The sequence below is a fragment of the Hordeum vulgare genome, chromosome 5H (assembly GCF_904849725.1).
Source record: "Hordeum vulgare subsp. vulgare chromosome 5H, MorexV3_pseudomolecules_assembly, whole genome shotgun sequence".
Taxonomy (NCBI): domain Eukaryota; kingdom Viridiplantae; phylum Streptophyta; class Magnoliopsida; order Poales; family Poaceae; genus Hordeum; species Hordeum vulgare.
In genome coordinates, this window is record NC_058522.1 from 587,249,030 (window position 1) to 587,275,368 (window position 26,339).

Consider the following 26,339-nt stretch of genomic DNA (forward strand, 5'->3'; position numbering starts at 1 on the left):
TATAATTTCTGTATCAAGATAATCGTTTATTATACATGCTATAATTGTATTGAATGAAGACTTATATACATGTGTGGATACATAGACAAAACACTGTCCCTAGCAAGCCTCTAGTTGGCTAGCCAGTTGATCAAAGATAGTCAGGGTCTTCTGACTATGTACAAGGTGTGTGTTGCTTGATAACTGGATCACGTCATTAGGAGAATCACGTGATGGACTAGACCCAAACTAATAGACGTAGCATGTTGATCGTGTCATTTTGTTGCTACTGTTTTCTATGTGTCAAGTATTTGTTCCTATGACCATGAGATCATATAACTCACTGACACCGGAGGAATGCTTTGTGTGTATCAAACGTCGCAACGTAACTGGGTGACTATAAAGATGCTCTACGGGTATCTCCGAAGGTGTTCGCTGAGTTAGTATGGATCAAGACTGGGATTTGTCACCCCGTGTGACGGAGAGGTATCTTGGGGGCCACTCGGTAATACAACATCACATACAAGCCTTGCAAGCAATGTAACTTAGTGTAAGTTGCGGGATCTTGTATTACGGAACGAGTAAAGAGACTTGCCGGTAAACAAGATTGAAATAGGTATGCGGATACTGACGATCGAACCTCGCGCAAGTAACATACCGAAGGACGAAGGGAATGACATACGGGATTATATGAATCCCTGGCACTGAGGTTCAAACGATAAGATCTTCGTAGAATATGTGGGATCCAATATGGGCATCCAGGTCCCGCTATTGGATATTGACCGAGGAGTCACTCGGATCATGTCTACATAGTTCTCGAACCCGCAGGGTCTGCACACTTAAGGTTCGACGTTGTTTTATGCGTATTTGAGTTATATGGTTGGTTACCGAATGTTGTTCGAAGTCCCGGATGTGATCACGGACGTCACGAGGGTTTACAGAATGGTCCGGAAACGAAGATTGATATATAGGATAACCTCATTTGATTACCGGAAGGTTTTCGGAGTTACCGGGAATGTACCGGGAATGACGAATGGGTTCCGGATGTTCACCGGGGGGGGGGGCAGGCCACCCCGGGGAAGCCCATAGGCCTTGGGGGTGGCGTACCAGCCCTTGGTGGGCTGGTGGGACAGCCCAAGAAGGCCCTATGCGCCATAGATAGAAAATCAAAGAGAAGGACTCCACCTTCCAATCCTAGTTGGACTAGGATTGGAGGAGGACTCCTCCTCCCCTTGGTGCGCAGCCCTTGGGGCTCCTTGAGCCTCAAGGCAAGCCTCCCCTCCCTCCTCCTATATATATGGAGCTATTAGGGCTAATTTGAGACAACGTTTTCAAGGCAGCCTGACCACATACCTCCACGGTTTTACCTCTAGATCGCATTTCTACGGAGCTCGGGCGGAGCCCTGCTGAGATTAGATCACCACCAACCTCCGGAGCGTCGTCACCCTGCCGGAGAACTCATCTACCTCTCCGTCTCTCTTGCTGGATCAAGAAGGCCGAGATCATCGTCGAGTCATACGTGTGCTGAACGTGGAGGTGCCGTCCGTTCGGCACTAGATCGTGGGACGGATCGCGGGACGGTTCGTGGGACGGTTCGCGGGGCGAATCGAGGGACGTGAGGACCTTCCACTACATCAACCGCGTTCACTAACGCTTATGCTCTGTGATCTACAAGGGTACGTAGATCGAAAATCCCCTCTGGTAGATGGACATCACCATGATAGGTCTTCGTGCGCGTAGGAAATTTTTTGTTTCCCATGCGACGTTCACCAACAGGCGCCTCCTAGGCTTGTGGCCCACTGGTGCATCCCCCTGACTAGCTTCCTATCTCAGAAATTTTCAAATATTCTAGAAAAGAATCATACTTGAATTTCAGGGCATTTGGAGAACTTTTATTTTCGGGTCACTTTTCTAATGAACGGAAAAAGCTGAAAACGGGATAATAAAGCTAAATTTATCATTTTTCTTCTAAACAACAGAAAGTAAAAGTTGGGAACAGAAGGTTGTGACTTCTAGATTCATCCATCTCATGGTCATCAAAAGAAATCTGTCAATGAGGTTGATCAAGTCTCCTTGACAAACTTCTTTCGAATCACATAAAACCGGAGAATTTTCGATTAATCACTAGGTTACCTCAACGGGGATGTGCATATCCCGACGAGTAAATCATACTTCATCTTGACAGTAGTTATAGGGCATTCAAAGCTTCCAATAAGAATTGATGAAGTTTTTTCAATAGCATTGATGCAATGAACTCGATATTGTTTCTTTGGAAAGTGCACCGTGTGCTCATTACCATTAACATGGAAAGTGACATTGCCTTTGTTGCAATCAATAATAGCACCTGCAGTGTTTAAAAAGGGTCTTTCAAGGATGACCGCCATGGCATCATCCTCGGCAATATCCAGAATAACAAAGTACGTTAAGATAGTAACGTTAGCAACCACAACAGGCACATCCTCGCAAATGTCGATAGGAAAAGCGGTTGATTTGTCGGCCATTTGCAAGGAAATTTCAGTAGGTGTCAACTTATCCAATTCAAGTCTACGATATAAAGAGAGAGACATAACACTAACACCGGCTCCAAGATCACATAAAGAAGTTCTATCATAATTTCCTTTAATGGAGCAAGGTATAGTGGGCACTCTGGGATCACCTAGTTTCTTAGGAGTCCCACCCTTGAAGTGTAATTAGCAAGCATGGTGGAGATCTCAACCTCAGGTATCCTCCTTTTATTAGTCACAATATGTTTCATGTACTTAGCATAAGGAGACATCTTAAGCATATCTGTCAAACGCATTTGCAGAAAGACAGGTCTAATCATTTCAACAAAGCGCTCAAAATCCTCATCATCCTTTTTCTTGGATGGTTTGGGAGGAAAGGGCATGGGTTTCTGAACCCGTGGTTTTCTTTCTTTACCATGCTTCCTAGCAATAAAATCATTCTTATCATATCTCTTGTTCTTAGGTTGTGGGTTATCAAGATCAACAACAGGTTCAATCTCCACGTCCTTATCATTACTAGGTTGAGCATCAACATGAACACCACTATCAATATTATCACTAGGCTCATGTTCATCACCAGATTGTGTATCGGCATCGGAAACAGAGACATCATTTGGATTCTCGGGTGTAACAACAGCAGGTTCGCTAGTATGCAAGTTCCTATCATCTTTCTTTTTCTTCCTAATACCAGGATGACTAGGTGCATCAGTGTTAACTCCTTGAGAATCTTGTTCAATTCTCTTAGGATGGCCCTCAGGATACAAAGGTTCGTGAGTCATTCTACCACCTCTAGTGACAACTCTAATAGAATTGTCATTCAACTCATTGAGCAAGTCATTTTGAGGCTTAAGTACTTGTTCTACTTGAGTAGTGACCATAGAGGCATGTTTACTCAAAAGCTTAAGATCATTGACATTTCTATCCACACAAGCACTTATATGATTAATCATACGAGCATTTTGTATCAATTGTCTGCTAACATAATCATTGAAACTTTGTTGTTTGGCAACGAAGTTATGAAATTCATCTAAGCATAAGCTAGCAGGTTTATCATAAGGAATATCACTCTCATTGAATCTACGAAGAGAATTTACCTCTACTACCTGTGTCGGGTTATCAAGACCATGTATTTCTTCAATAGGTGGTAGATTCTTAACATCTTCAAATTTAATGCCTTTCTCTTGCATAGATTTCTTGGCTTCTTGCATATCTTCAGGACTGAGGAATAGAATACCTATTTTATTTGGAGTTGGCTTCGGAGGTGGTTCGGGAATAGTCCAAGCATTATCATTGCTCAAGATATTATTCAATAGAATTTCAGCTTGTTCCACAGTTCGTTCCCTGAAAACACAACCAACACAACTATCTAGGTGGTCCCTAGAAGCATTAGTTAGTCCATTATAAAAGATATCAAGTATTTCATTCTTCTCAAGAGGGTGATCAGGCAAAGCATTAAGTAACTGGACAAGCCTCCCTCAAGCTTGTGGGAGACTCTCTTCTTCAACTTGCACAAAGTTATATATATCCTGCAAGGCAGCTTGTTTCTTATGGGCAGGAAAATATTTCTCAGAGAAGTGGTATATCATATCCTGGGGACTACGCACACAACCAGGAGCAAGAGAAGTAAACCAAGTCTTAGCATCACCCTTTAGTGAGAAAGGAAACAACTTAAGGATATAGTAATGGCGATTTTTTTTCTCATTCGTGAATAGGGTGGCTATATCATTTAGTTTAGTAAGATGTGCTACAACCGTTTCAAATTCATAACCATGAAAAGGATCAGATTCAACCAAAGTGATTAACTCAGGATCGACAGAGAATTCATAATCCTTATCAGTAACAAAGATGGGTGAAGTAGCAAACTTAGGATCGTATTTCATTCTAGCATTCAGAGATTTTTCTTTCCACTTGCGTAATAAAATCTCAAGATCAGAGCTATCCTTACAAGCAAGAAAGTCTTCAGCTACCTCTCCCTCCATAACATAACCCTTAGGTATATCAGACAATTCATATCTAGGAGATCTAGGTCTAACAGGTGAAACATCAGGTTCCACTTCGATAATTTCATCAGTTTCAGAAGTATCATCATATTCAGCAGTAATTCTAGCAATTTGTGCATCAAGAAATGCACCCAATGGCATATCATTATCAAGCAAAGCATCATCATACGCATCATGGATAGCAGAAGCAGCATCATCAAGCACAGGCGACATATCAGAATTACCAATAGGTGGTGGTGTCACAAATTTACTCATAACTGAAGGTGAATCAAGTGCAGAGCTAGATGGCAGTTCCTTACCCGTCTTCGTAGTTGAGGGCAAGACTTTAGTTTTTGGATCTCTCGGATTCCTCATAGTGATCAACACACGTAAATCCCAAGTGACTGAGAGAATAGAGCTATGCTTCCCCGGCAACGGCGCCAGAAAAAGGTCTTGATAACCCACAAGTATAGGGGATCGCAACAGTTTTCGAGGGAAGAGTATTCAACCCAAATTTGTTGGTTCGACACAAGGGGGAGCCAAAGAACATTCTCGAGTATTAGCAGTTGAGTTGTCAATTCAACCACACCTGAAAGACTTAGTATCTGCAGCAAAGTTTCAGTAGCAAAGTAGTGTGATAGTAACGGTAACAGCGATAACAGTAGCAGCGGTAACAGTAGCAGCGGTGACAGCAGTAGCGGTAAAGTAACTTAGCAAGGACCAGTAGGAAAAGCTCGTAGGCATTGGATCGGTGATGGATAATTATGTCGGATGACATTCATCATGTAACAGTTATAACATAGGGTGATATGTAACTAGCTCCAGTTCGTCAATGTAATGTAGGCATGTATTCCGTATTTAGTCATACGTGTTGGAATTATGCCCTAGAGGCAATAATAAATATAGTTATTATTATAATTCCTGTATCAAGATAATCGTTTATTATCCATGCTATAATTGTATTGAATGAAGACTCATTTACATGTGTGGATACATAGACAAAACACTGTCCCTAGCAAGCCTCTAGTTGGCTAGCCAGTTGATCAAAGATAGTCAGTGTCTTCTGATTATGAACAAGGTGTTGTTGCTTGATAACTGGATCACATCATTAGGAGAATCACGTGATGGACTAGACCCAAACTAATAGACGTAGCATGTTGATCGTGTCATTTTGTTGCTACTGTTTTCTGCATGTCAAGTATTTGTTCCTATGACCATGAGATCATATAACTCACTGACACCGGAGGAATACTTTGTGTGTATCAAACGTCGCAACGTAACTGGGTGACTATAAAGATGCTCTACAGGTATCCCCAAAGGTGTTAGTTGAGTTAGTATGGATCAAGACTGGGATTTGTCACTCCGTGTGACGGAGAGGTATCTCGGGGCCCACTCGGTAATACAACATCACACACAAGCCTTGCAAGCAATGTGACTTAGTGTAAGTTGCGGGATCTTGTATTACGGAACGAGTAAAGAGACTTGCCGGTAAACGAGATTGAAATAGGTATGTGGATACTGACGATCGAATCTCGGGCAAGTAACATGCCGAAGGACAAAGGGAATAATATACGGGGTTATATGAATCCTTGGCACTGAGGTTCAAACGATAAGATCTTCGTAGAATATGTAGGATCCAATATGGGCATCCAGGTCCCGCTATTGGATATTGACCGAGGAGTCTCTCGGGTCATGTCTACATAGTTCTCGAACCCGCAGGGTCTGCACACTTAAGGTTCGACGTTGTTTTATGCGTATTTGAGTTATATGGTTGGTTACCGAATGTTGTTCGGAGTCCCGGATGAGATCACGGACGTCACGAGGGTTTCCGGAATGGTCCGGAAACGAAGATTGATATATAGGAGGACCTCATTTGATTACCGGAAGGTTTTCGGAGTTACCGGGAATGTACCGGGAATGACGAATGGGTTCTGGGAGTTCACCGGGGGGGCAACCCACCCCGGGGAAGCCCATAGGCCATAAGGGTGGCGCACCAGCCCTTAGTGGGCTGGTGGGACAGCCCAAAAGGGCCCTATGCGCCATACAAAGGAAAATCAAAGAGAAAGAAAAAAAAGGGAGGTGGGAAGGAAGGGAAGGACTCCCACCCACCAAACCAAGTCCAACTCGGTTTGGGGGGGGAGCCTTCCCCCCTTGGACTCGGCCGACCCCCTTAGGGCTCCTTGAGCCCCAAGGCAAGGTCCCCTCCCTCCCATCTATATATACGGAGGTATTGGGGCTGATTTGAGACGACTTTTCCACGGCAGCCCGACCACATACCTCCACGGTTTTTCCTCTAGATCGCGTTTCTGCGGAGCTCGGGCGGAGCCCTGCTGAGACAAGGTCATCACCAACCTCCGGAGCGCCGTCACGCTGCCGGAGAACTCTTCTACCTCTCCGTCTCTCTTGCTGGATCAAGAAGGCCGAGATCATCGTCGAGCTGTACGTGTGCTGAACGCGGAGGTGCCGTCCGTTCGGTACTAGATCGTGGGACTGATCGCGGGATTGTTCGCGGGGCGGATCGAGGGACGTGAGGACGTTCCACTACATCAACCGCGTTCACTAACGCTTCTGCTGTACGATCTACAAGGGTACGTAGATCACTCATCCCCTCTCGTAGATGGACATCACCATGATAGGTCTTCGTGCGCGTAGGAAATTTTTTGTTTCCCATGCGACGTTCCCCAACAATACGTGCTTATGGAAAAGAACTTGCATGACATCTATTGTCCCTCCCTCCCGTGGCAGCGGGGTCCTAATGGAAACTAAGGGATATTAAGGTCTCCTTTTAATAGAGAACCGGAACAAAGCATTAGCACATATGAATACATGAAGTCCTCATACTATGGTCATCTCCGGGAGTGGTTCCAGCTATTGTCACTCCGGGGTTGCCGGGTCATAACACATAGTAGGTGACTACAACTTGCAATATAGGATCAAGAACACACATATATTTATGAAAACAGAATAGGTTCAAATCTTAAATCATGGCACTCGGGCCCTAGTGACAAGCATTAAGCATAGCAAAGTAGTAGCAACATCAATCTTAGAACATAGTGGATACTAGGGATCAAACCCCATCAAAACTAGCTCGATTACATGATAGATCTCATCCAACCCATCACCGTCCAGCAAGCCTACGATGAGATTACTCACGAATGATGAAGAGCATCATGGAATTGGCGATGAAGGATGGTTGGTGATGACGACGGCGTCGATTTCCCCTCTCCGGAGCCCAGAACGGACTCCAGATGTGCCCTCCCGAAGAAGAACAGGTGGTGGCGGCGGCTCCGTATCATGAAACGCGATGAACTCTTCTCTCCTAATTTTTTCTGGGTGAGAGAGAATATATAGAGCCGGAGTTGGAGGCTGCGGAGCCACGAGGGCCTCACAAGCCTGCCAGACGCAACCTAGGGGGGTGGGGCGCCTCCTGGGCTTGTGGGCTCCTGGTTCCGCGTCTTCAGGTAACTCTTGCGCCAGTATTTTTTATATATTCCACAAAAAATCCTCATAAATTTCAGGAATTCCGAGAACTTTTATTTCTGCGGAAAAACAACACCATGGCAATTTTGCTGAAAACAGCGTCAGTCTGGGTTAGTTTCATTCAAATCATGCAAATTAGAGTCCAAAACAAGGGCAAAATAGTTTCGAAAAATAGATACGATGGAGACGTATCAGTCGCACACGAGCTCCGAAATATCTTCGGCCTCTTCACTTTCAAGAGATCCTTACCTCCCATGTAGTTGTTCGAAGCATTGTCAGTCACAACCTTCACCACATGTTCATCACCTCATTCTTCAATTGCCTTATCAACTAGATTGAAGATCATCTCACTTGTATGTGATGTGTGTGATGTTTCCTTTGACTTGATGAAGCTAACACCTTCCAAGCAATGTGTGACCAGATTTTTAATGCTTCTCCTATTCATATGAGTCCAAGCATGAGTCACATGAGAGCAACCATGCTTGCCCTTCTCAACCTCCCGATCCTTGAGTTCAATTTTGGTTCTTGCATACTCATACTTCAGTAAAGTCCCCCACAAATCATATTGAGTATGTGGATCTAGATCTTGGCCAAATTGACCAATGACCTGAACCATCTGCCTAAATTCATCATTGTCAATTGCATTGAACGACATTGTTGCATTGCATATAAGAGAGACACTTCTTAGCATAGGAATGAAGCAAACAATCTACAATTTAATTGGCAAAAAACAGGATAACAAGCTCTTGACATGCGTATACACACATCTTGCAATGTACTCATGTGCTCGAAGTGATCTCTCCTCCATTGTTGCCTTTTTAATCTTCATTTGCTTGAGTCTTGCTTCTCCGGATAACTTAGGGCCAATGATTCATGTACACTTATCTATAGGACCCAACACATGAGGTTGTGAGCTACCAATACAAGTGAGTTCGGGCCTGTTCTGATCTCCTCCAACTTCACAAAACTTCCCAAATCCAGCTTCCCTAGCCAGCTTCTTGCTCCAACTGGCGATTCCCCGAGCGTTCGGCTTCGTGTGTAGCTTCTTCTAGCGCTGCAGCCCAGCTAGGAGGTTGCGGGCCTATTGGGCGCCGGTTTGGGCCGGTTGGAGGCAGCCCAGTACCGGTTCGATGGAGGGAGCGAGTAGCGATCTGTTTCTTGCGAGTGTACCGATTCGCTGGATTGACTTGGCGGTGGCAGTTGGATGTAAAAAGGGCAAACTCCAGCTTTTTGTTTTGGTGGAGCTGGGCCAAGCCTGCTTCTCGTTTTTGCACGTAGCTCCGGCTCAGCTTCTCGAATCCAGCTTCTCCTCGCTCAAACGTTCGACACAGCTTCAGTCCAGAAATTTGAATAGTTGGAAGCTGGAGGAGATCAGAACAGGCCCTTCATCATCATCTTCAGGTTGACCGTAAGGAGTGGACGATGCATCAGTAACATCAACATCTCTCACAACCTTCTCGTGCTCATACTTCTTTTGCTTCTTTACTGCCATTTCTTCAAAAGTTTTTAAGCAAGCTTCTTTAGCTTCTTGTGGGCACCGTAGGTAGGTCCTCACCGCATTTGAGTTTGTCACATTATTTTGCATCAGCCAGTATACCCCCCATGAAAATACGACTATAAAAATTGCACCTCACTCTCTGAAGGTTGTTAGGATCAACCGACTGACCATATGCCTAACCCATATCATTAGAATTCCTCTTGAGAATCTTTGCTCTCTCTTCTGCTGCCGTTGGTGCTGCACTAGCATCATCTCCTCCTCCTTACGCCATACTAGAACATAACTAGGCCACTATCCTGATGCTGCCTACTGTTGAAATTAACCAAGGACCAATTAATGGAAGAGGAACTGAACAAGCGAACAACAAAGCAAAGGCAAAATGCTGCAGTGTTGTAGCCTGCATGCCTACCTATGAAAAAGGAAGAACATCAATAGAGAGTACAAAGGAGAGGAGGATCTATAGATAATGGGTCTATGAATGATGGATCAGAGGAGGAGGATAGGAGAGGACGGGATCCTCACCTGAACTTGTAGGGGTGAACGTCGAGGAGCTGCTGGCGTTTAGTTCCAGTCCGGGGACGGCTGGAAGAAGGCATGGAGCTGTATTTGATGCAGAACAAGAGCAGTGGCCACTCGAGCTCTCCTCCTCCCCTTCCCTTCTAACCAAGTAAACCCTAACCGAACGTGCCAGTATTGGGCGAGGCCTTTATACCTCCCCCCACCCTTTTCCTTGCAGCATGTGGCCCATTCCTCGCCTTTTGGACGCTTAAGCGCGTGCAACAATCGTTTAGCCAGCGCTCAACGCTAAAACAAACGCTAAATCCCACATTTTTTGCTTAACACTAAAACTTTTGTGCAAGGCAGAAGCGAAGCGTTTAGCTGTTGCTTAGCGCTTAAGCGGCGCCTGAAACGCTTTCTTGAACATTGTCACCGTTTGATTGGTTTGTGACGAAAGGGATCGAGTCCTCGATTTCATCGATGAAAAAAAGAGTGGCTACACATCCGAGAGGTTTGATTTTAAACTTTATTGAAATATTGAATGTGTGCCCTTTTGAAATGAATATGAAGATAAGGAAAAGGGAAAGAAAATGGTGTGTGTGTTTGTGTGTGCCACATCACCTCCATCTCCATCTCCATCTCCATCTCCATCATCTCTTCCATGTAGAGAGAAGAAGAAGGAAAGAAAGAAAGAAATCCCCAACTGGACTCGTGAGATTTGGTTCCTCCGTCTCACCCAAATCAAATCAAATCAACAAATCTTGGTGTCGGAACCCTAACCAAACTCCCAACTTGCACTCAAGCATGGCGCCGGCGGCTGGTCGCGGCCGAGGACGAGGACGAGCCCGGGGACGCGGACGCGGCCGTGGCCGTGGACGCGCGGCCAAGACCCCGCCTCCCGCCCAAGGTTGCCTTTTCTCCCCCACGTTTCTACTCCGCCTCCGTCTGTCTAACCTAACCCCCTTTGCAGAAGCCGCCGCGCCGGAGGAGGCTCCCGACGCCGCCGAGCAGCAGCAGGAGCAGGAGCTCACCGAGACCCACGGTACGGTACTCCCCTGCTTCTTCCTCTTTTCCGCCCTACCTAAAGCTGTCGACTTTCCTTGTCACTGCCAGATGCCTCTGCCGGGCGGGAGACGATTGAGATCTCTGACTCGTCAGACGCATCATCCCCTCAGCCCCACCACAACCAACTCCAAGGCATAGGTATAGCTATGCTTCCTCCACAACCATGGAATTTCGTTACTCTTACTCCCCTCTGCCGTGCTAACCGCATTCCACTTTAATGGAATGCCATCATGATTGCCTGCCTCAACCACAGACCACAAGATCAAGGACGAGCCAGGCTCGGCCATGCTCGGCCCGAGTGAGGCCGACGTGCCATCTGCCACCAGTGATGACGGCCTAGTGCAGCAGCAGGAGATGGATACGGCCGCAGACAAAGAAGCTCTCCCTCCACAAGAAGCACAAGGACATAATAACCAGGAGGATGCAGTGCCCGATGCGAACGAGCAAGCGGTGCAGAACGAAGCGCAGGGAAATAACCAGGAGGAGGTAACGGCCGACACCGACAAGCAAGCGGTACAGATCCAAGAAACAGAGGTGAACCAGCACCAAGGGGGTGGAAAAGCCGACGACGATGATGATGTAGCAGTAAAGACTGCTGCTGCTGCTACACAGAGTGCAACTGACGATGCACAGAATAAGCAAGACAGTCAAGCTGAAACGCTTGGCCAGGGAGAAATGGTTGCTGCAACTGATAATAGTGCAGAGGACAAGCAAGACCAACTCCAGCAAGGACAAATGGATGCTGAGCAGGAAGAGGAGGATCCCCAAGAGGTCATTTTCGAGGACTCTGCCTCTGTGGGTGAAGGGCAAGCCGCAACTGAGCTCAAACAAGGAGAGGACCGTGCCAGGGCAACGGAGGAGGACGACGGGCAGGCTGCAGCCAAGAGCAAAAATGAAGAGCATCGTGCCAGGGCAGCGGAGAAGCACGGGCAGGCTGCAGGCGAGGTCAAAGAGAATGAGGACGAGCGCAAGGTTATGTCAGACATGGCCAAGAACAGGCAGCGCAAAAAGGAGCTAGAGATCTTTGTGGGAGGGCTGGACCGTGAAGCCGTCGAGGAGGATATTAGGAAGGTGTTCTCACAGGTCGGTGATGTTGTGGAGGTCCGCCTCCACAAGGATTTCTCGACCAGCAAGAACAAGGGCTTTGCATTCGTCAGGTTTGCAAACAAAGAGCAGGTAGCTCGGGCGCTTGCTGAGATGAAGAATCCTATGGTAAATACCTCAGCTCCCCGTACATTATTACTTTGAAAAACAAATGTTAAGATAGAATGTTCTGTGATGCGATATTGTGTGCAGTGATGCATGTTTAATTTACTTCTTATTTTGCTGCAGATACATGGCAAACGCTGTGGTGTTGCTGCTAGCGAGGACAACGATACGCTGTTCTTGGGCAATATTTGCAACACATGGACAAAGGAAGCTGTATGTTTTCCTTAATATATGCGCAACCATGATGATCCTGTTAATAAGTAATAATTCGCTAATTCTGCGCCTTTATTTTTCAGATTAAGAAGAGGCTGCTTGACTATGGGGTAGAAGGAGTTCAAAGCTTAACTCTTGTTCCTGATACTCAAAACGAAGGCCAGAGCCGTGGTTTTGCATTTCTTGAGTTCTCTTGCCACGCAGATGCGATGCTTGCATTCAAAAGGCTGCAGCAACCAGATGCTCTATTTGGTCATCCTGAGAGAACTGCAAAAGTTGCTTTTGCAGAGCCAATAAAAGAAGCAGATGCAGAAGTCATGGCTCAGGTGCTTAATTACTTTTACCATGTTTCTGTATATACACAGGATTGTTGTATAAGCAGGTTGCCTTCAATTTTTATTGATGCGGTTAGTGAATTAAGTGATAAGTATAGAAAGATGTCATTGTACTTGCAATAATGCTTCTTAATACAACCTCATGGTTAGTTATTTGTAGTTTATCCAAGAGTTATGATTTGTATTTAGCTGCTTGTTACTACATACAATTTGGATAATCCAAATTTTAGATCAGACTGAGATGAGCAATAGTTTGTTTGTACTTCCTTGAGCCAAGATGCCTCTGTAGAAAATAAGCTAATGTCTGCTGACCATATGACTAGCACATATGTTTGTGTCTTACACTCTTTTTTTGATATCCTCACTTTGTTACATATGGGTATTGTGGCGGAAAAGAACTGATAAATCCTATTTTTGCATTTGGAATGTTCTCGATTATTTGGTTCTCATATCCAACCATCTCAAGTCTACGATTTGTCATGCCGTTGAATACTTTCTCATGCTGCAGGTCAAATCAGTTTTTATTGATGGACTTCCACCATACTGGGATGAAGAACGTGTTAAAAACCGATTCAAAGCTTATGGTTTGATAGAACGAGTTGTGCTTGCTCGCAATATGTCTAGTGCTAAAAGAAACGATTTTGGATTTGTGAACTTCTCAACCCATGAGGAGGCTCTTGCCTGTATTGAAGCCACCAACAACACCGAACTGGGTGATGATGGAAAAGCAAAGGTATTTTTCTGGTTTGGAATGGTACCGTCTTTGTTTTCATGTATACCAAACGCTGTGCTGACATGCCCTTTGTGTTGATGCTTACAAGTGATAATTTTGGTGTTTTTAACTTAGCTAAAAGTAAGGGTTAGACTTTCGAACCCTCTACCTAAAAGTCAGGCTGTGAAAGGTGAAATGAGTGGTGGGTTTCGAATTGGACATCCTGGATCTGGTTTTAACAGGCCTGGTAAATAATTGTGCCCCCTCCCCAACTTCCATGACTGCTTGTGTTGTTACATGAGGATTTGTTTGTTAACTTGTATGGCTCTGCAGGTAGAGGTTTTAATAGGGGAAGAGCTGCCCCTCGCCGGGAAGGTTTCCATGGTGATAGGGGTTTCAGTAATCATACTCCTGGTCGTGGTGGCAGATTTAATTCTGCATACAGTAACAACAGTTTTGAAGCTTCGCCCTCTGATTTCCGCGCCAGGCAGGCTCCTCCTGCCTTTCGAGGTGTGCTGCCTATTGCGATTCAAAAACACAAATTTACTCCTTCAACCTTTTGAGCGCATTTTTACACTGCTGACTAATATTTGCAGGGGGTAGATGGGAACCTTCCTCAGGAAGGCATGATTTCTTTGATAGAGGGCAGGGGAGAGGATATCCTCCACCTAGAGGGCCAGCATTTGAGCCCGAGGGTGATTTTGGTAGACCCTTTGGTGAAAACCCATATTTCCATGAAGACGTTCGGCATAGCACCAAGAGGCCATATTCTCACATGGTTTGTTACAATATTTATTACTACTCCCTCTGTCCCAAAATAACTGTCTCAACTTTGTATTAACTCTAGTACTCCCTCCGTCCCAAAATAACTGTCTTGACTTTGTACTAGCTCTAATACAAAATTGTATTAAGCTTAAGACAGTTATTTTGGGACGGAGGGAGTATAAAATTGTACTAAGCTTAAGACATTTATTTTGGGACGGAGGGAGTATGTTATAAGTGCTAAGTAGTTCTCTGTACCATGTGCGCTGAACTTGCTTTTTGTATGAAGGAACCCGGTCCTGCTGGATACTTTGAGCCTGGTCCTCCTCGTGTGCGCCCTCGCTTTGACCATTACGACCAGCCACCATTTTCTGGAGGGAACCGTTTTGATCATTATGACCAGCCACCATTTCCTGGAGGGGACCGCCACAGAGGTTGTAATCCTAAGTTTGATGGAGCACGGGCATGTTTTGTGATGCCCCTTTGATATTATTTTGTGATAGTTTCTCATTGTATATTGCCATTGCAGACTCTTTTGGGACGAGGGGTCCTTATTCACGTGATTACTATGGCCATGGTCCTGGTCCTGCCCCAGCCCCTGCCCCTCCCCCAGCTGTAAGTTCAACTTTTGGTTATCCCTCTATCTATTTGTCTAATTTTCTGGCTTGTAATTCTCTCCCTTGTTATGCAGCAATATGGTAGGGGTTCGTTCCGACCACACCATAGAGGTGGGCATTCTGGAGGCGGGCATTACCATTAGGTGGTACCAGTGTATGTCTCTTGTCACCTGGTATGACTGCGTGTTGCTGGTCTTGTTTGATATTTGCATCGTGCAACACTAACATCAGTTTATATGCAGACTTCAGGTGGGTACTGCATGACACTAGTGTTCGGTTTGGTAGTGACTAGTGAGAAACATTATGCCGCTTATTAGCTATCGTAGTACTCGCAAGTCAGTTGATTGTTAGTTATCTTGATAATTACTGTTGTTGGAGAAGAATAATCAATTGTCCTTGTCAAAGGACATGTTTGGGGTCATGAATCTATTGTGAGGATATTGGTGGATGATGTTATATCACTAGAAGCATGATATGGACCTCTCTGTATTTGATTAGATAACATTATGGATTATGGATTTTAGACAATTTTTGTTATGTGACTTTGCTGAGAATTACCTAAGAAAGCCATTGCTCTTGGTCTTGAGGTCATTGGGGATATGAAACCGATATGAGACTGTTGTTTAGTAAGATTTTGATTCTTGTCTTGGAGATATTTGGTGTACATGTGCTGATTACATAGCGGATCCGTCGGCACTGCAGTTACAATTGTTGGAGTTGGTCAGGTAGACTTTTGTCAAGGCTCATTGGCTATTTTAGCAGTTGATCCAAATTTGGTAATATTTGTGAGGTGCCTTTTGGCCTTGGGGGACACGATGACAAAATTTTGGGACGGATAAAAAGTTGTCAAGAAGTTGGTTCTGGTTCTGTTTGTTACCATGCTACCGTCAATTTGAGTTGGATTTTATTTAGGCACTACACGAAAGATTTGATTGAATCCGTTTGAACTTTTAGGCTTTCCTGTGATTAACTGACAGTGGCAGCTCATATTCAAGAAAAAAAATATTTGTTATGTTGTCAAGTTGTCTGTCATGTGGTTTCTTCAATAACACTTGCAGCTCTTACTTCTGTTGCTAGTTTGCTAACATAGATTTTAAGCGATTATTACTCGGGCACTAGAAGAAGTCTGGTGAGGCAGGTAAGAACATACAGCATTCTTGGGCGGCATTCTTGGTGCAATGTATAGCAGCATATCAAGGTGGATCTTGTGTCTGTACAACATACTTACTCTGTGTAGCAAGGCGACGATTCTTGTGTTTTCAGTATACATGAATGCCCAGATGTTTTGAATGTGATGATGATGATGGCTATATACCTGCTTATTCATTTTGCTACGTTTTTTTACTAAATTTGCATGACAGCTTCAAACCTTTGTCAAAAGTAGCATACCGCTTTGAAGATAGATTTTCAACCAATACGGTCAGCAAACAAGTCGCCTTTCAAGTTTGTTTTTGTATCACGAACAGAGTCGCCTTTCAAGTTTGTTTTTGTATCACGAACAGAGTCGCTTTGCCGGACACCGACCGACCACCAGCACGACCGAACAGAGTCGTTTTTGTATTGACTGTCAGAAAACAAGGGAGAGCTTCAATGTAGGAAGGGCCTCTAGTGGCTAGGGTTTTGCCGCCCGAACCTGAACGGAGCAGCTTATATATAAACAGCATTGAAATTAGATCATGTTGAACAAATGGTCAGCAAATAAATCGCCTTTCAAGCTCATTTTACTTTCACTTGGTACATGCTTATAAACAACACAAATATGTTTGCGTTTGTGAGAAAATACAACTTGAACACAACTTTCAAACCAAAACACTTCATGCCCGCTCAAAAGCTCAAACGACCGGAAGATTTTACATGTTCGACGAGCAAAAGGCGACTCTACTTCAAATCTAGCCTTGATCTCTGACATGCACCGTCCAACAGCGCTTGAATTCTTCTGATGTCAACAACTCCCAAGTGGACGATCCTCCCATCCAATCCTGTATTTAAAGATTGATGAATGCTAATGACCATCCATCATCATATATCTCAAGATAAGACAGCCAGTGCTGGTCTCTTGATGACAAAACAAGAAACGGATGGCGCAGCCATACACACAAGATTTGTACTGGTCATGCAAATTGGAAGTGCAAGGCTGGGCCGATGCCTGATAATGTTACCTCTTGTTCTTCTGCCAAAAATATCACCTGCACCTAATTCTTCCACGCACTCATCTTAAGATTTCTTCAGCTCGATTAATAAACATGTAAGACAGACAGAGGTTACAGGTTACCTGCCTAGGATGATAGTAGTATCATCTAAAGACTTCTTAAGCTACTCCCTCCATCCCAAATACATCCATTTCTAGACAAATTTAAGACAAGAATTTTGGGACAGAGGAAGTATATCAGAAGACAATCTTTCAGTTCCTAGACTGAAAGATACACCTACTGCGGATACTAGCCACTGTCATCTCTTTCTTAAAATCCATCAAGATACATAACGTCTGGCGCAGCACACGCAAAATCTCTACTGGCAGTGCAAATTAAATGTTGTACAAGCTGGGCATTCAGGAACCGATGGCCTGTAATATTAGCTGAATTTTCCATGTCCTAACAAAACCTTGTTGTATTTATCATCAATTTAAGAGATGCAAGACCGAGGTTACGGGTCACCTGCCTACTGTTTCTTCGAGGTCCTAACCAAACCTTGTTGTATTTATCATCAATTTAAGAGATGCAAGACCTAGGTTACGGTTCACCTGCCTACTGTTTCTTCGAGGTCCTAACAAAACCTTATTGTATTTATCATCAATTTAAGAGATGCAAGACCGATGTTACGGGTCACCTGCCTACTGTCTCTTCGAGGTCCTAACCAAACCTTGTATGATAGAAGTTCCATCATATCACACCTAACAATCCTCTTGTTTAACGATTATACGATAAACCTACTGCAGATACTAGTCAATATCATTTTTCAAAATCTGTCAAGAAGAAATGCGTGGCGCAGTACACACAAAATCTTATTATATATCCATAACGGTTACCTTTATCTTCCAGGTCCGCCCCAACCTTGTATATTATGTCATCAATTTAACATGCAAGACAGAGGTTATGGATTACCTGCCTACTGTTTCTTCCAGGTCTGACCCAACCTTATATCATCAATCATTTTAACATGCAAGATAGAGGGTTGCCTGTCTACTGTTTCTTCCAGGTCATAACCAAACCTTGTATGTCATCAGTCATTTTAACATGTAAGACAGAGGTTACGGGTTACCTGCCTAGGATGATACATACGGCTTTCAGCTCTATCATATCAAACAACATTTTTTCAGTTCCTAGACTGTAAACACAATCTGAGAGTGCACGTAAGATATAAACAACAAAATATATATTGCCAAGGACAGATGGTACCTTCCTCTGTTTTTATCCTCTCTATAATAAAAGGAAGACCATAGATATGGTTTCAACAGAAAGCTGCTAGAGCAGAGTAAGGTTTAAATTTAATCATGACAACACTCGGACATGGCGACAGAATGAATAAGCAAAAGGAGCATAATGGTCTACCTCACGAGTCTCATAACTTGAAATGATTAATAACCATGCCTGCCCGGAGACCGGGACCTGCTCCTCATCCTCCCGGGGTCTCCTCTTCTTGAAAAATCACCACCGTTCCTATCTCTGGGCCTCGCCCTTTCAGAATCCCTCCGGCTGTTATAGGAACCTCCTCTATAGTCAGACCCTCTACCTCCCTGCTCATAGGGCCTCTCTCTGTCACGGCTCCGCTCGTAGTAGCGGTCACGGTCGTGCTCCCTGGATCTCTCCCTATAGTCGTCGCGGTGGCCTCTGTTATGGTATCCTCTCTCCCGGTTCTGACGCTCCTCTACTTCCTTTTCCTTTGCAAGCTTGTCCGCTTCTTTCGCAGCCTGAAAAAGCAACTACCATCAGAACTTGGTCTCATAATTTCTCAAAACAAAAAAAAAATGGTCTCATAAAGCAGAGAAGAACATTGTTGTCTTGTGGCGCAACAACTAGTTACTACTGACCTTGTATTCGGTGAGGAATTCCCTGACCAGGCCGTAACCAATGTGCTGTTTGCCGGTAACATGGGACTGCGTCCTCTCAAGGACGTCGTTGGTGACGAGAAAGGAGCCGCACTGCTCGCAGAGCTCCATCTTCTTCTCCTGCGGGACCATGGAGAGCTTGGTCTCGATCTGGTGGGTGAGAGCCGACTTCTCTAGGTTGAGAATGTCCACCTGCAAGCCAGGATCAGGAACCATGGTTTAACTAGCGCGAGGGCTAGCAATCAGCCGGCAATCAGAAGGACAAGGACAGGGGGTTTGCACTACCTTCCTCATGAGCGCGGTGGCCTCATCAATCTTGCCGGTGTCGCCGAGCTCTTCGATCTGCTCGAGCATCTTCTTGATCTTGTCTTCGAGAATGGCGAGCTGCTCGACCTTTTCGGCGTGGGCGGCGGGAGGCGGCATCTCCACGACGTCCTGCGCCAGCCTGTCGCGGCCGCGCCTGATCTTCTTATCCAGGTCCTGCACCTGCAGCAGCAGCAGCAAAAGGAGAGATATGTTGGAATCTGGATAGGTAAATAAACCACAACAAACACATACAGTACATAGCATAGTGTAATGAGTAGATAGAAGATGCAAAATCTGTGTTTGCGGGGGGAGGAAAAGAGGAAGTTACCAGCCTCTCGCAGCGGTGGGCTAGCTCGGCCTCGAATTTGGGGAGGGCGGCGGCGTAGCGGGGGGAGGTCTCGAAGCTGCAGGCATGTAAACATTCATTCATTCATGGATTCGAATTGAATCGGAAGAAATCGAGATGGAAAGAATCGGGGAAAGAAAGAAAGAAAGAACCTTTGCTTGAGCGCAGGGTCGTGGATCTTTGGGCACACTCCGAGGTTGCTCTTGGTGTTGATGAAGAGGTCGTGGGGGCAGAATCTGGCCATGTAGGGAGCGCAGACGTCGGGGTCGTCCCACGACACCTCCCGGTGCCCCTTCTTCTCCTCCTCCGTCAGGTCCCGCGACGACCCCATCAGCGCGTCAAGCAGAGCACGCTGCGCGTCCATCTTCGATTCCACCAACCCAATCGGATCTCCCCTTCTACGCTCCGGCCACAAACCCTAACCCTAGAAAGATCAGCAGGCGGCGGCGGCGGCGGTGGCGAGGAAGGAGAAGGAGAAGGAGAGCAAAAAAATAAAATAAAAGAGCGAGTTTTGCGGTGCAGAGGGAGCCTTTCTTTCTTTCTTTCTTCTAATTGGATTGGAATTGGAATTGGATATTTGGGCTGGGCCTCCTGCTAGTTCCAAAGCATTAACACATAAGGTTTGTGGCCTTGTGGTATATCTCTTGATCTTCATCTTCATCTCTCTTGATCTTCATCTCCATCTTCATCTTCATCTTCAATACAACGATCTCTTCAAATACCTATTCGATGTAATCCTCGCAATGTGTTTTTTGGATCCGATGAATTATGAGTTCAATACAACGATCTCTTCAAATACCTATTCGATGTAATCCTCGCTATGTGTTTTTTGGATCCGATGAATTATGAGTTTATGTTCAGATTATTCATTAAAAGTAATTGATCCAATCTAAAATTTATTATGTGTAATTTCATATAATTGTATATGCTTTTCGGTCTGTAAGTTTACTTTGGCCAAGTAAATGAGTAGATCTTTAAAGGGAGTGGTGCCTAGTAATACGTTCAAGCTTGCGGTATCCTCACTATGTGATAGAAGAAGTAGCGACACACGCATTTGTATTGTTGCTATTAAGGATAGAATGACAGAGTCTGAACATTTTATTCGGTCTTACTTTGTCTATATTATGTCATCTTACTTAAAAAATTATCCTGTTTGTTATGAACTTAATACCATAGATGTATTATGGATGGCGGTCGATTGGTGCAATAATAGTAGTAGGCGTCCGTAAGTTTAACAGTCTATTTATCACGAACGTAATGACTACATATTGGCCATGCCATGAATAGCGATATAATTATTTATCTTCCATTGATTGCCCAACAATAATTTGTGCATCCATTGCTACCATGCTCATGAGAGAGATGCCTTCAGAATAATTCTTCACAATCTCCCTTCCCTTAGTATCCTCATAACTCGCTCTTCGTGATCCTGGGTACCTGCACGGATGAAGAACGCGAAAGTGACAAGAGACATATATGGAACAATTTTATGTCGCACATACGAGATGTTAATTCAAAACCCTTCCATTGATCCCTACAACAAATACATCGGGTTGCAAGGCTCTTGCCTAAACCCACACCTTACCGAACTACTTACACATGGAGATAACATCACACGAAGAACACATCATGGAGATAGATTGTCTCGTAGTATGTCTTATAATGGATATCATGTGTGATACACGACTAAAAGTATGACTAGAGAAGGAAGAACTATGGTGGTTATGGAGATGACAACGGCTAGGGTTAAAGACCGGATGAAGATGATTCTGTCTTGTGGCTCCTCTCGCGGCTCTCCTATTAACCTTTCGTCCTCGAGCGCCTTATAAAGTATGTTTAGGTGGATGAGACGCCTCAGAATCCACGTCGTACGACCACTCGTATCGTATGATGCATCGTCTTTCATGTTGTTTCTTCTAGTGGCGCCTGCACCTTATATCTTCTATCTCCTCCTTTACTCCATTTCATGTTATGGTTTGACTTCGTCCATATTTAGCTCATTTCCTGTGGAAACAAAATAAAGAAAGGATTTTGCAATCCTATGCATTCATTAGTCATTTGTAACAGCCCCAATGCAATACCTTCCCCCCTCTTGTGATATATTTCCTTGTATGGTAACCTTCCTATGTTAACATGTTGGATTTGAATAAAGAGTTTAAGTTTGACTTCATCTCTTGTTGCATCATGGCATCATGCATAACATCATTTTATTTTGTTCTTGTCTTGTGTTGCTTGTGTTGCACCTTGGTATGAAGTGTGAGTGCAATGTGTGGGTATGATTGGGTATTTAGGACAGTAAAACTGAGCCTAAAGCGAGCTCTCTCAGGACCTCAACATTTTTTGTCATCGGATTTGCGTTAGATTAGTTTCTGACCGTCAGATCTTTCTCTAAGTTTTTTTGACGCGATCTGGTCTGGCTGTCCTAATAGGCCGATGTTCTGGAAACTTTTTTGATGGCATGTGGTTAATTGGGACTCTACGGGCAGCCCATTTAGGTAGAAAACTATCCGACGCTGCGTTGTTTCTCCTTAAAAAAGGTTCGCTCAAAGGATCGGTGGGGTGGGGGCGCTTGATATATGGATGTCGGCCACGCAGGCGTTTCACGATGAGTCAGATCCAGCGTCCGCTGGTCTTCTCACCAGATCGAGCTGAGGCATGGGAGGTGATCAAGCCGAGGCCCTCAAGGCGATCCAGTGGCGCGCGGCCTTCTCGGTGGATCCAGACGAGGCGCGCCAGGAATCATCCTAGGGTTTGGAGTTGTTGACGGATGAGCAGGTGGCGCCGGCGATTGTGCGCAAGCCGTGCACGAGCCAAGGAGACTCTACAAGGTCGGCCCCGCTCCCCCTGACCATCGAGCGCGCACTCTCCGATCTTCTCTCCCTCATCCACTCCACGCTCGCCGCGTCCCGCCAACTAGTCACAAAATCACCATAGCATCGATGTGAGTTTCGCCAATCTCTCAGTCATTTTTCTCTCTCCTTCCTATGTGCATCACATTTACACCCGATGAGAAGAAATTGCCTCTCATTCCCATCCCGCGCAACCAGTTATGTCTGGAAGGTGGGATATATGAGCTAATAGTATGCCTTGGTGGTTATTTAATTAGGAATGAGGTGACCTAGTGAGATGATGTTATTTTTCAAGCATAGGTCTGGAAGGGGGGGTACGATATTATATCGTGCCTTGGTGTCCACTTTGAGAGATCAATCATGTTGTTTCCTTTTCAACAGATAAATTGGTGTATTTCTTCTGCTGAGAATTTTTGTCCATTATGATGCAAGTTTATCTACTCTTTACCTAGGACAGCTGCATAATTATGTGAATGATTGCTACATATGATATTTTCTTGTAGGTTTTAAAGACTCGAGGTCATTGACCCTCATCAAGGCATCTAACATGGCACGACCTGCTAATATCGTTGACACATATTTTCTACGTGATCATGTATGCTTCTGTATCTCAAGACCTTTTTACGTGTCTATGCACATATGGCAATGGCCATGTTCTTAAGTTGTTGTAAGTAGTTCTACATGCATTTGATCTCATAACACATGGTCATGCCTCTGCTTAAGTTATTGGAACTTCTACATGCTAAGACCATATCCTCCCCATGTGTAATTTTCTTGAAATGACAAGGCCTTGTGTTGGTTGTATTTTACAACGTGCCTTCTGATTAATGTGTCGAAGGTGGATTGGGTACCATTTATGTGTACATGCGTCAATCTTCAGTGGCTATTTATTTTGTCCTGCCCATATCGATCTCACTTGCCAGCCTTGATTGTTGTACCTTTCTCTTTGATAAAGGTATTTTTACCAACGAAAAGAGAGTACCTAACTATTCATCATGGGCATTTTCCTTACATAAATTAGAAGATCAAATGGTTACGTGATGAAACGGATTTGTGTGATGATGGTGTGCTTAATTGCTCCATTCTGCCTGTGCTACCTACGGACCAAAAAAATAAAGATACTGAAACTTTCCTCGGGCAAGCAGATTCCTGAAAGATTTGATTTAGAGCGCCATATCAACAGTTGATGTCATCAATGATTCATTAGCTCCTGAATAGAAAATCCTCTGTCTGTTATGTTCATCTCTCACGATGAAAATTTGGTTCAGATTTCCTGTCAGGCATGCCAGGCAAAGGGTCGAAAGCAGGTAGATAATGTCATCCAATATGCACATATCCCGAGGAAGCATTTTGATAAGATCATAATTTTTTATTAGAATATGTGTGCACAACTCCATAAATTTCTAACCAATAGCTAGAAGTGATTGTAGTTAACATGTGTAGCTGACAAAATAACTACCCTTGATATCTTCCCTCTAAGAACTAATAAATATAAACATTATGTTGTACACAAAAATAACAATACTTTTACAGTTGAGCATGGGTAGATAAAGGAAATAATTATTCCAGATCAACCGTTGGTCTTTCGAAGTTATAATATTTATTACTATAGAAGCATAATACAATTTTCTTATCTAGCGACAGGGAGATAAATCTCCATATGGACTTGCACAATTTAGATTTTCAGTGTAACTATACGTACTATATGTTGTGACTGTGGTCTTTAGTTTGAATACGTTTGCACTTTGTGTCAATATACACTTTCCCAGAATAAATATGAATTCTTTAGTTTTTATGTTTTTACCAGGTGAAGCAGCAACACATCAATTTTTTATCATGTTATCTGGGATGTTTGGAACTTTGTTATCTTTGACTAATGTCGTACCTTTGTTTTCAAACACTGGTTGGGCTCAAGAATCCTACTCGGCTTATTCAAAAAAGCATATGTAAGCTATTTTTGATAAATACTCTCAACCTTAGGTTGCTAATATTGGAAAGGTGGACATACACTTTTTGCTTGTGTAAAAAAAATTAAGCATTCCGATTTGGACATTTAAAAAATAAGTAGTTTATGTTAAATATACTTCTTTGTCAAATGTTGTTATAACGTTGAGGATAAATTCCTATGATGTAACCGTACATTGTTGGCACATGTAATTTTTTTGGCAATTGTGATTATTTACTTTTTTTTGTTTGTTGACTTAATCCAAAGTTTTCACAACTTCTTTAACATAGTATACTACTTCACAAGAATAAAAGTACATTGTTCTACATTAGTTTCAGCCTAAAGTTCCATGTTTGGTTTCGTTAATGTTACTTTTTGTGCCAACCCCAACACAATTGCTAAAACATTAGCATAAAAATATCATTTTCCAATTATAATAAACAATGTGTTTATCTAATTGAACTTCCATGTTTTGTATCTCTTATACTTATGAAAAAACATATTATTCGATTGAAGAAATAGACTGGCGTAGCAACGCGCACCATCATGATCTAGTTTGCAATGTGATTGGGTACAACAAGAGTCCCCTCAAAAACCCCTTGTTGCACCATACCTGTTAATCCCTCCTTTCCAATTGTAATTGAGGCAGATTTAAAAGTTTCTATTTTTGCCTCAATAAAATGTTCCTCATCTTCTAAAATTCTTCCTATTAATTGTGTAGTGCAACCCCTGTGGTTTATTTTGTTTTTCCTTTTGGTTTTATCTTAAATTAGTGCCTCACTTTAAATAAAGGTCATTTATTTTGCTCTTTTAAAAATGCCCACTTATTTTTTCAAATAGTAGCATAATTTTAGAAGACAAAAGGTATTTTATTTTTCTGCATAACTCTTCTCCTTTAAACCGTGTGATTTAAACTAAGTATCTGTTCTGTTTTTTAAACCTCTTTTAAATCGTACAGAGAGAGAGAGAGTTAGCCCTTTTCCAGTTGGTTCCGGCCCATGGTCGGCTGGTGACTCTCTTCTTCCTCCCGGCATCATCCATTGTACGAACAGTGTTGCCACCGCCAGATCAACATCCTCCTCCATCAGACGGCTCCTAGAGCATGGTTGGAGCTATTTAGCGGCCCTAGCGCCTCTCCTAACCCTAACCCTCATGTATATCCCCTCCTCTCCCCTCCTAGCGCCGTCGGGGCGATCCCCGAGCTCCACCGCGCCATGGCCAGCTCCGGCAAGAGCCCGATGCCGTGGTGATCCGTCGCCCTCTTCTTCCCCCGTCTGGACCAGGAGCACGCGGAGTACCCTGGGGTTCCATTTTCATGGACTACCGGCGCCAAGGTCTGGTACCTCGACGTCTGTTGGAAATATGCTCTAGAGGCAATAATAAAATAGTTATTATTATATTTCCTGTTTTAAGATAATCGTTTATTATCCATGCTATAATTGTATTGAATGGAAGTATAAATGAATGTGCGGATATATAGACAAACCAATCTCCCTAGTGAGCCTCTAGTTGACTAGCCTGTTGGTCAAGGATGGTTAAGGTTTCCTAGCCATAGACAAGTGTTGTCACTTGATGATGGGATCACGTCATTAGGAGAATAATGTGATGGACAAGACCCAAACTATAAACGTAGCATATGATCGTGTCATTTTGTTGCTATTGTTTTCTGCATGTCAAGTATACATTCCTATGACCATGAGATCATGTAACTCACTGACACCGGAAGAATGCCTTGTGTGTATCAAACGTCGCAACGTTACTGGGTGACTATAAAGGTACTCTACAAGCATCTCCGAAGGTGTCCGTTGAGTTAGCATGGATCAAGACTGGGATTTGTCACTCCGTGTGACGGAGAGGTATCTCGGGGCCCACTCGGTAATACAACATCACAAACAAGCCTTGCAAGCAAATGTGACTAAAGAGTTAGTCATGTGATCTTGTATTACGAAACGAGTAAAGAGACTTGCCGGTAACGAGATTGAAATAGGTATGGCGAT

At 43.9% G+C, this 26,339-nt stretch overlaps 2 protein-coding genes across 9 annotated transcripts; one reads left to right on the plus strand and one right to left on the minus strand.

Moving 5' to 3' along the window:
- Positions 1-10,620: 10,620 nt before the first annotated feature.
- On the plus strand, positions 10,621-15,388 carry LOC123395275 (nucleolin-like). 3 transcript variants are annotated; one of them, XM_045090249.1, is made up of 14 exons: positions 10,621-10,845; positions 10,909-10,980; positions 11,052-11,141; positions 11,257-12,215; positions 12,336-12,425; positions 12,509-12,751; positions 13,269-13,493; positions 13,608-13,719; positions 13,806-13,982; positions 14,069-14,250; positions 14,524-14,668; positions 14,764-14,849; positions 14,926-15,005; positions 15,094-15,388. In XM_045090249.1, exons 1-13 carry the CDS (start codon positions 10,743-10,745, stop codon positions 14,992-14,994), a joined length of 2,553 nt encoding a protein of 850 aa, XP_044946184.1. In that variant the 5' UTR covers positions 10,621-10,742; the 3' UTR covers positions 14,995-15,005; positions 15,094-15,388. The 3 variants fall into 3 exon arrangements, with proteins under 3 accessions (XP_044946184.1, XP_044946183.1, XP_044946182.1); XM_045090247.1 differs by having other exon boundaries at positions 10,622-10,845; positions 14,926-15,024; XM_045090248.1 differs by having other exon boundaries at positions 14,926-15,388.
- Positions 15,389-16,545: 1,157 nt separating this feature from the next.
- On the minus strand, positions 16,546-20,058 carry LOC123395276 (luc7-like protein 3). Of its 6 annotated transcripts, none has more exons than XR_006609692.1 (7): positions 19,701-20,058; positions 19,531-19,606; positions 19,182-19,382; positions 18,879-19,088; positions 18,400-18,758; positions 18,247-18,309; positions 16,546-16,830 (listed from the first exon to the last, which is right to left on the minus strand). XR_006609692.1 is itself a non-coding variant. In XM_045090251.1 (6 exons), the coding sequence occupies exons 1-5, from the start codon at positions 19,910-19,912 to the stop codon at positions 18,426-18,428; spliced, it is 1,032 nt and encodes a 343-aa protein (XP_044946186.1). In that variant the 5' UTR covers positions 19,913-20,058; the 3' UTR covers positions 16,546-16,830; positions 18,400-18,425. The 6 variants fall into 6 exon arrangements, 3 of the variants coding, with proteins under 3 accessions (XP_044946186.1, XP_044946187.1, XP_044946185.1); XR_006609691.1 differs by adding an exon at positions 17,011-18,140 and having other exon boundaries at positions 18,247-18,758; XM_045090251.1 differs by lacking the exon at positions 18,247-18,309.
- Between the last annotated feature and the right edge of the window lie 6,281 nt (positions 20,059-26,339).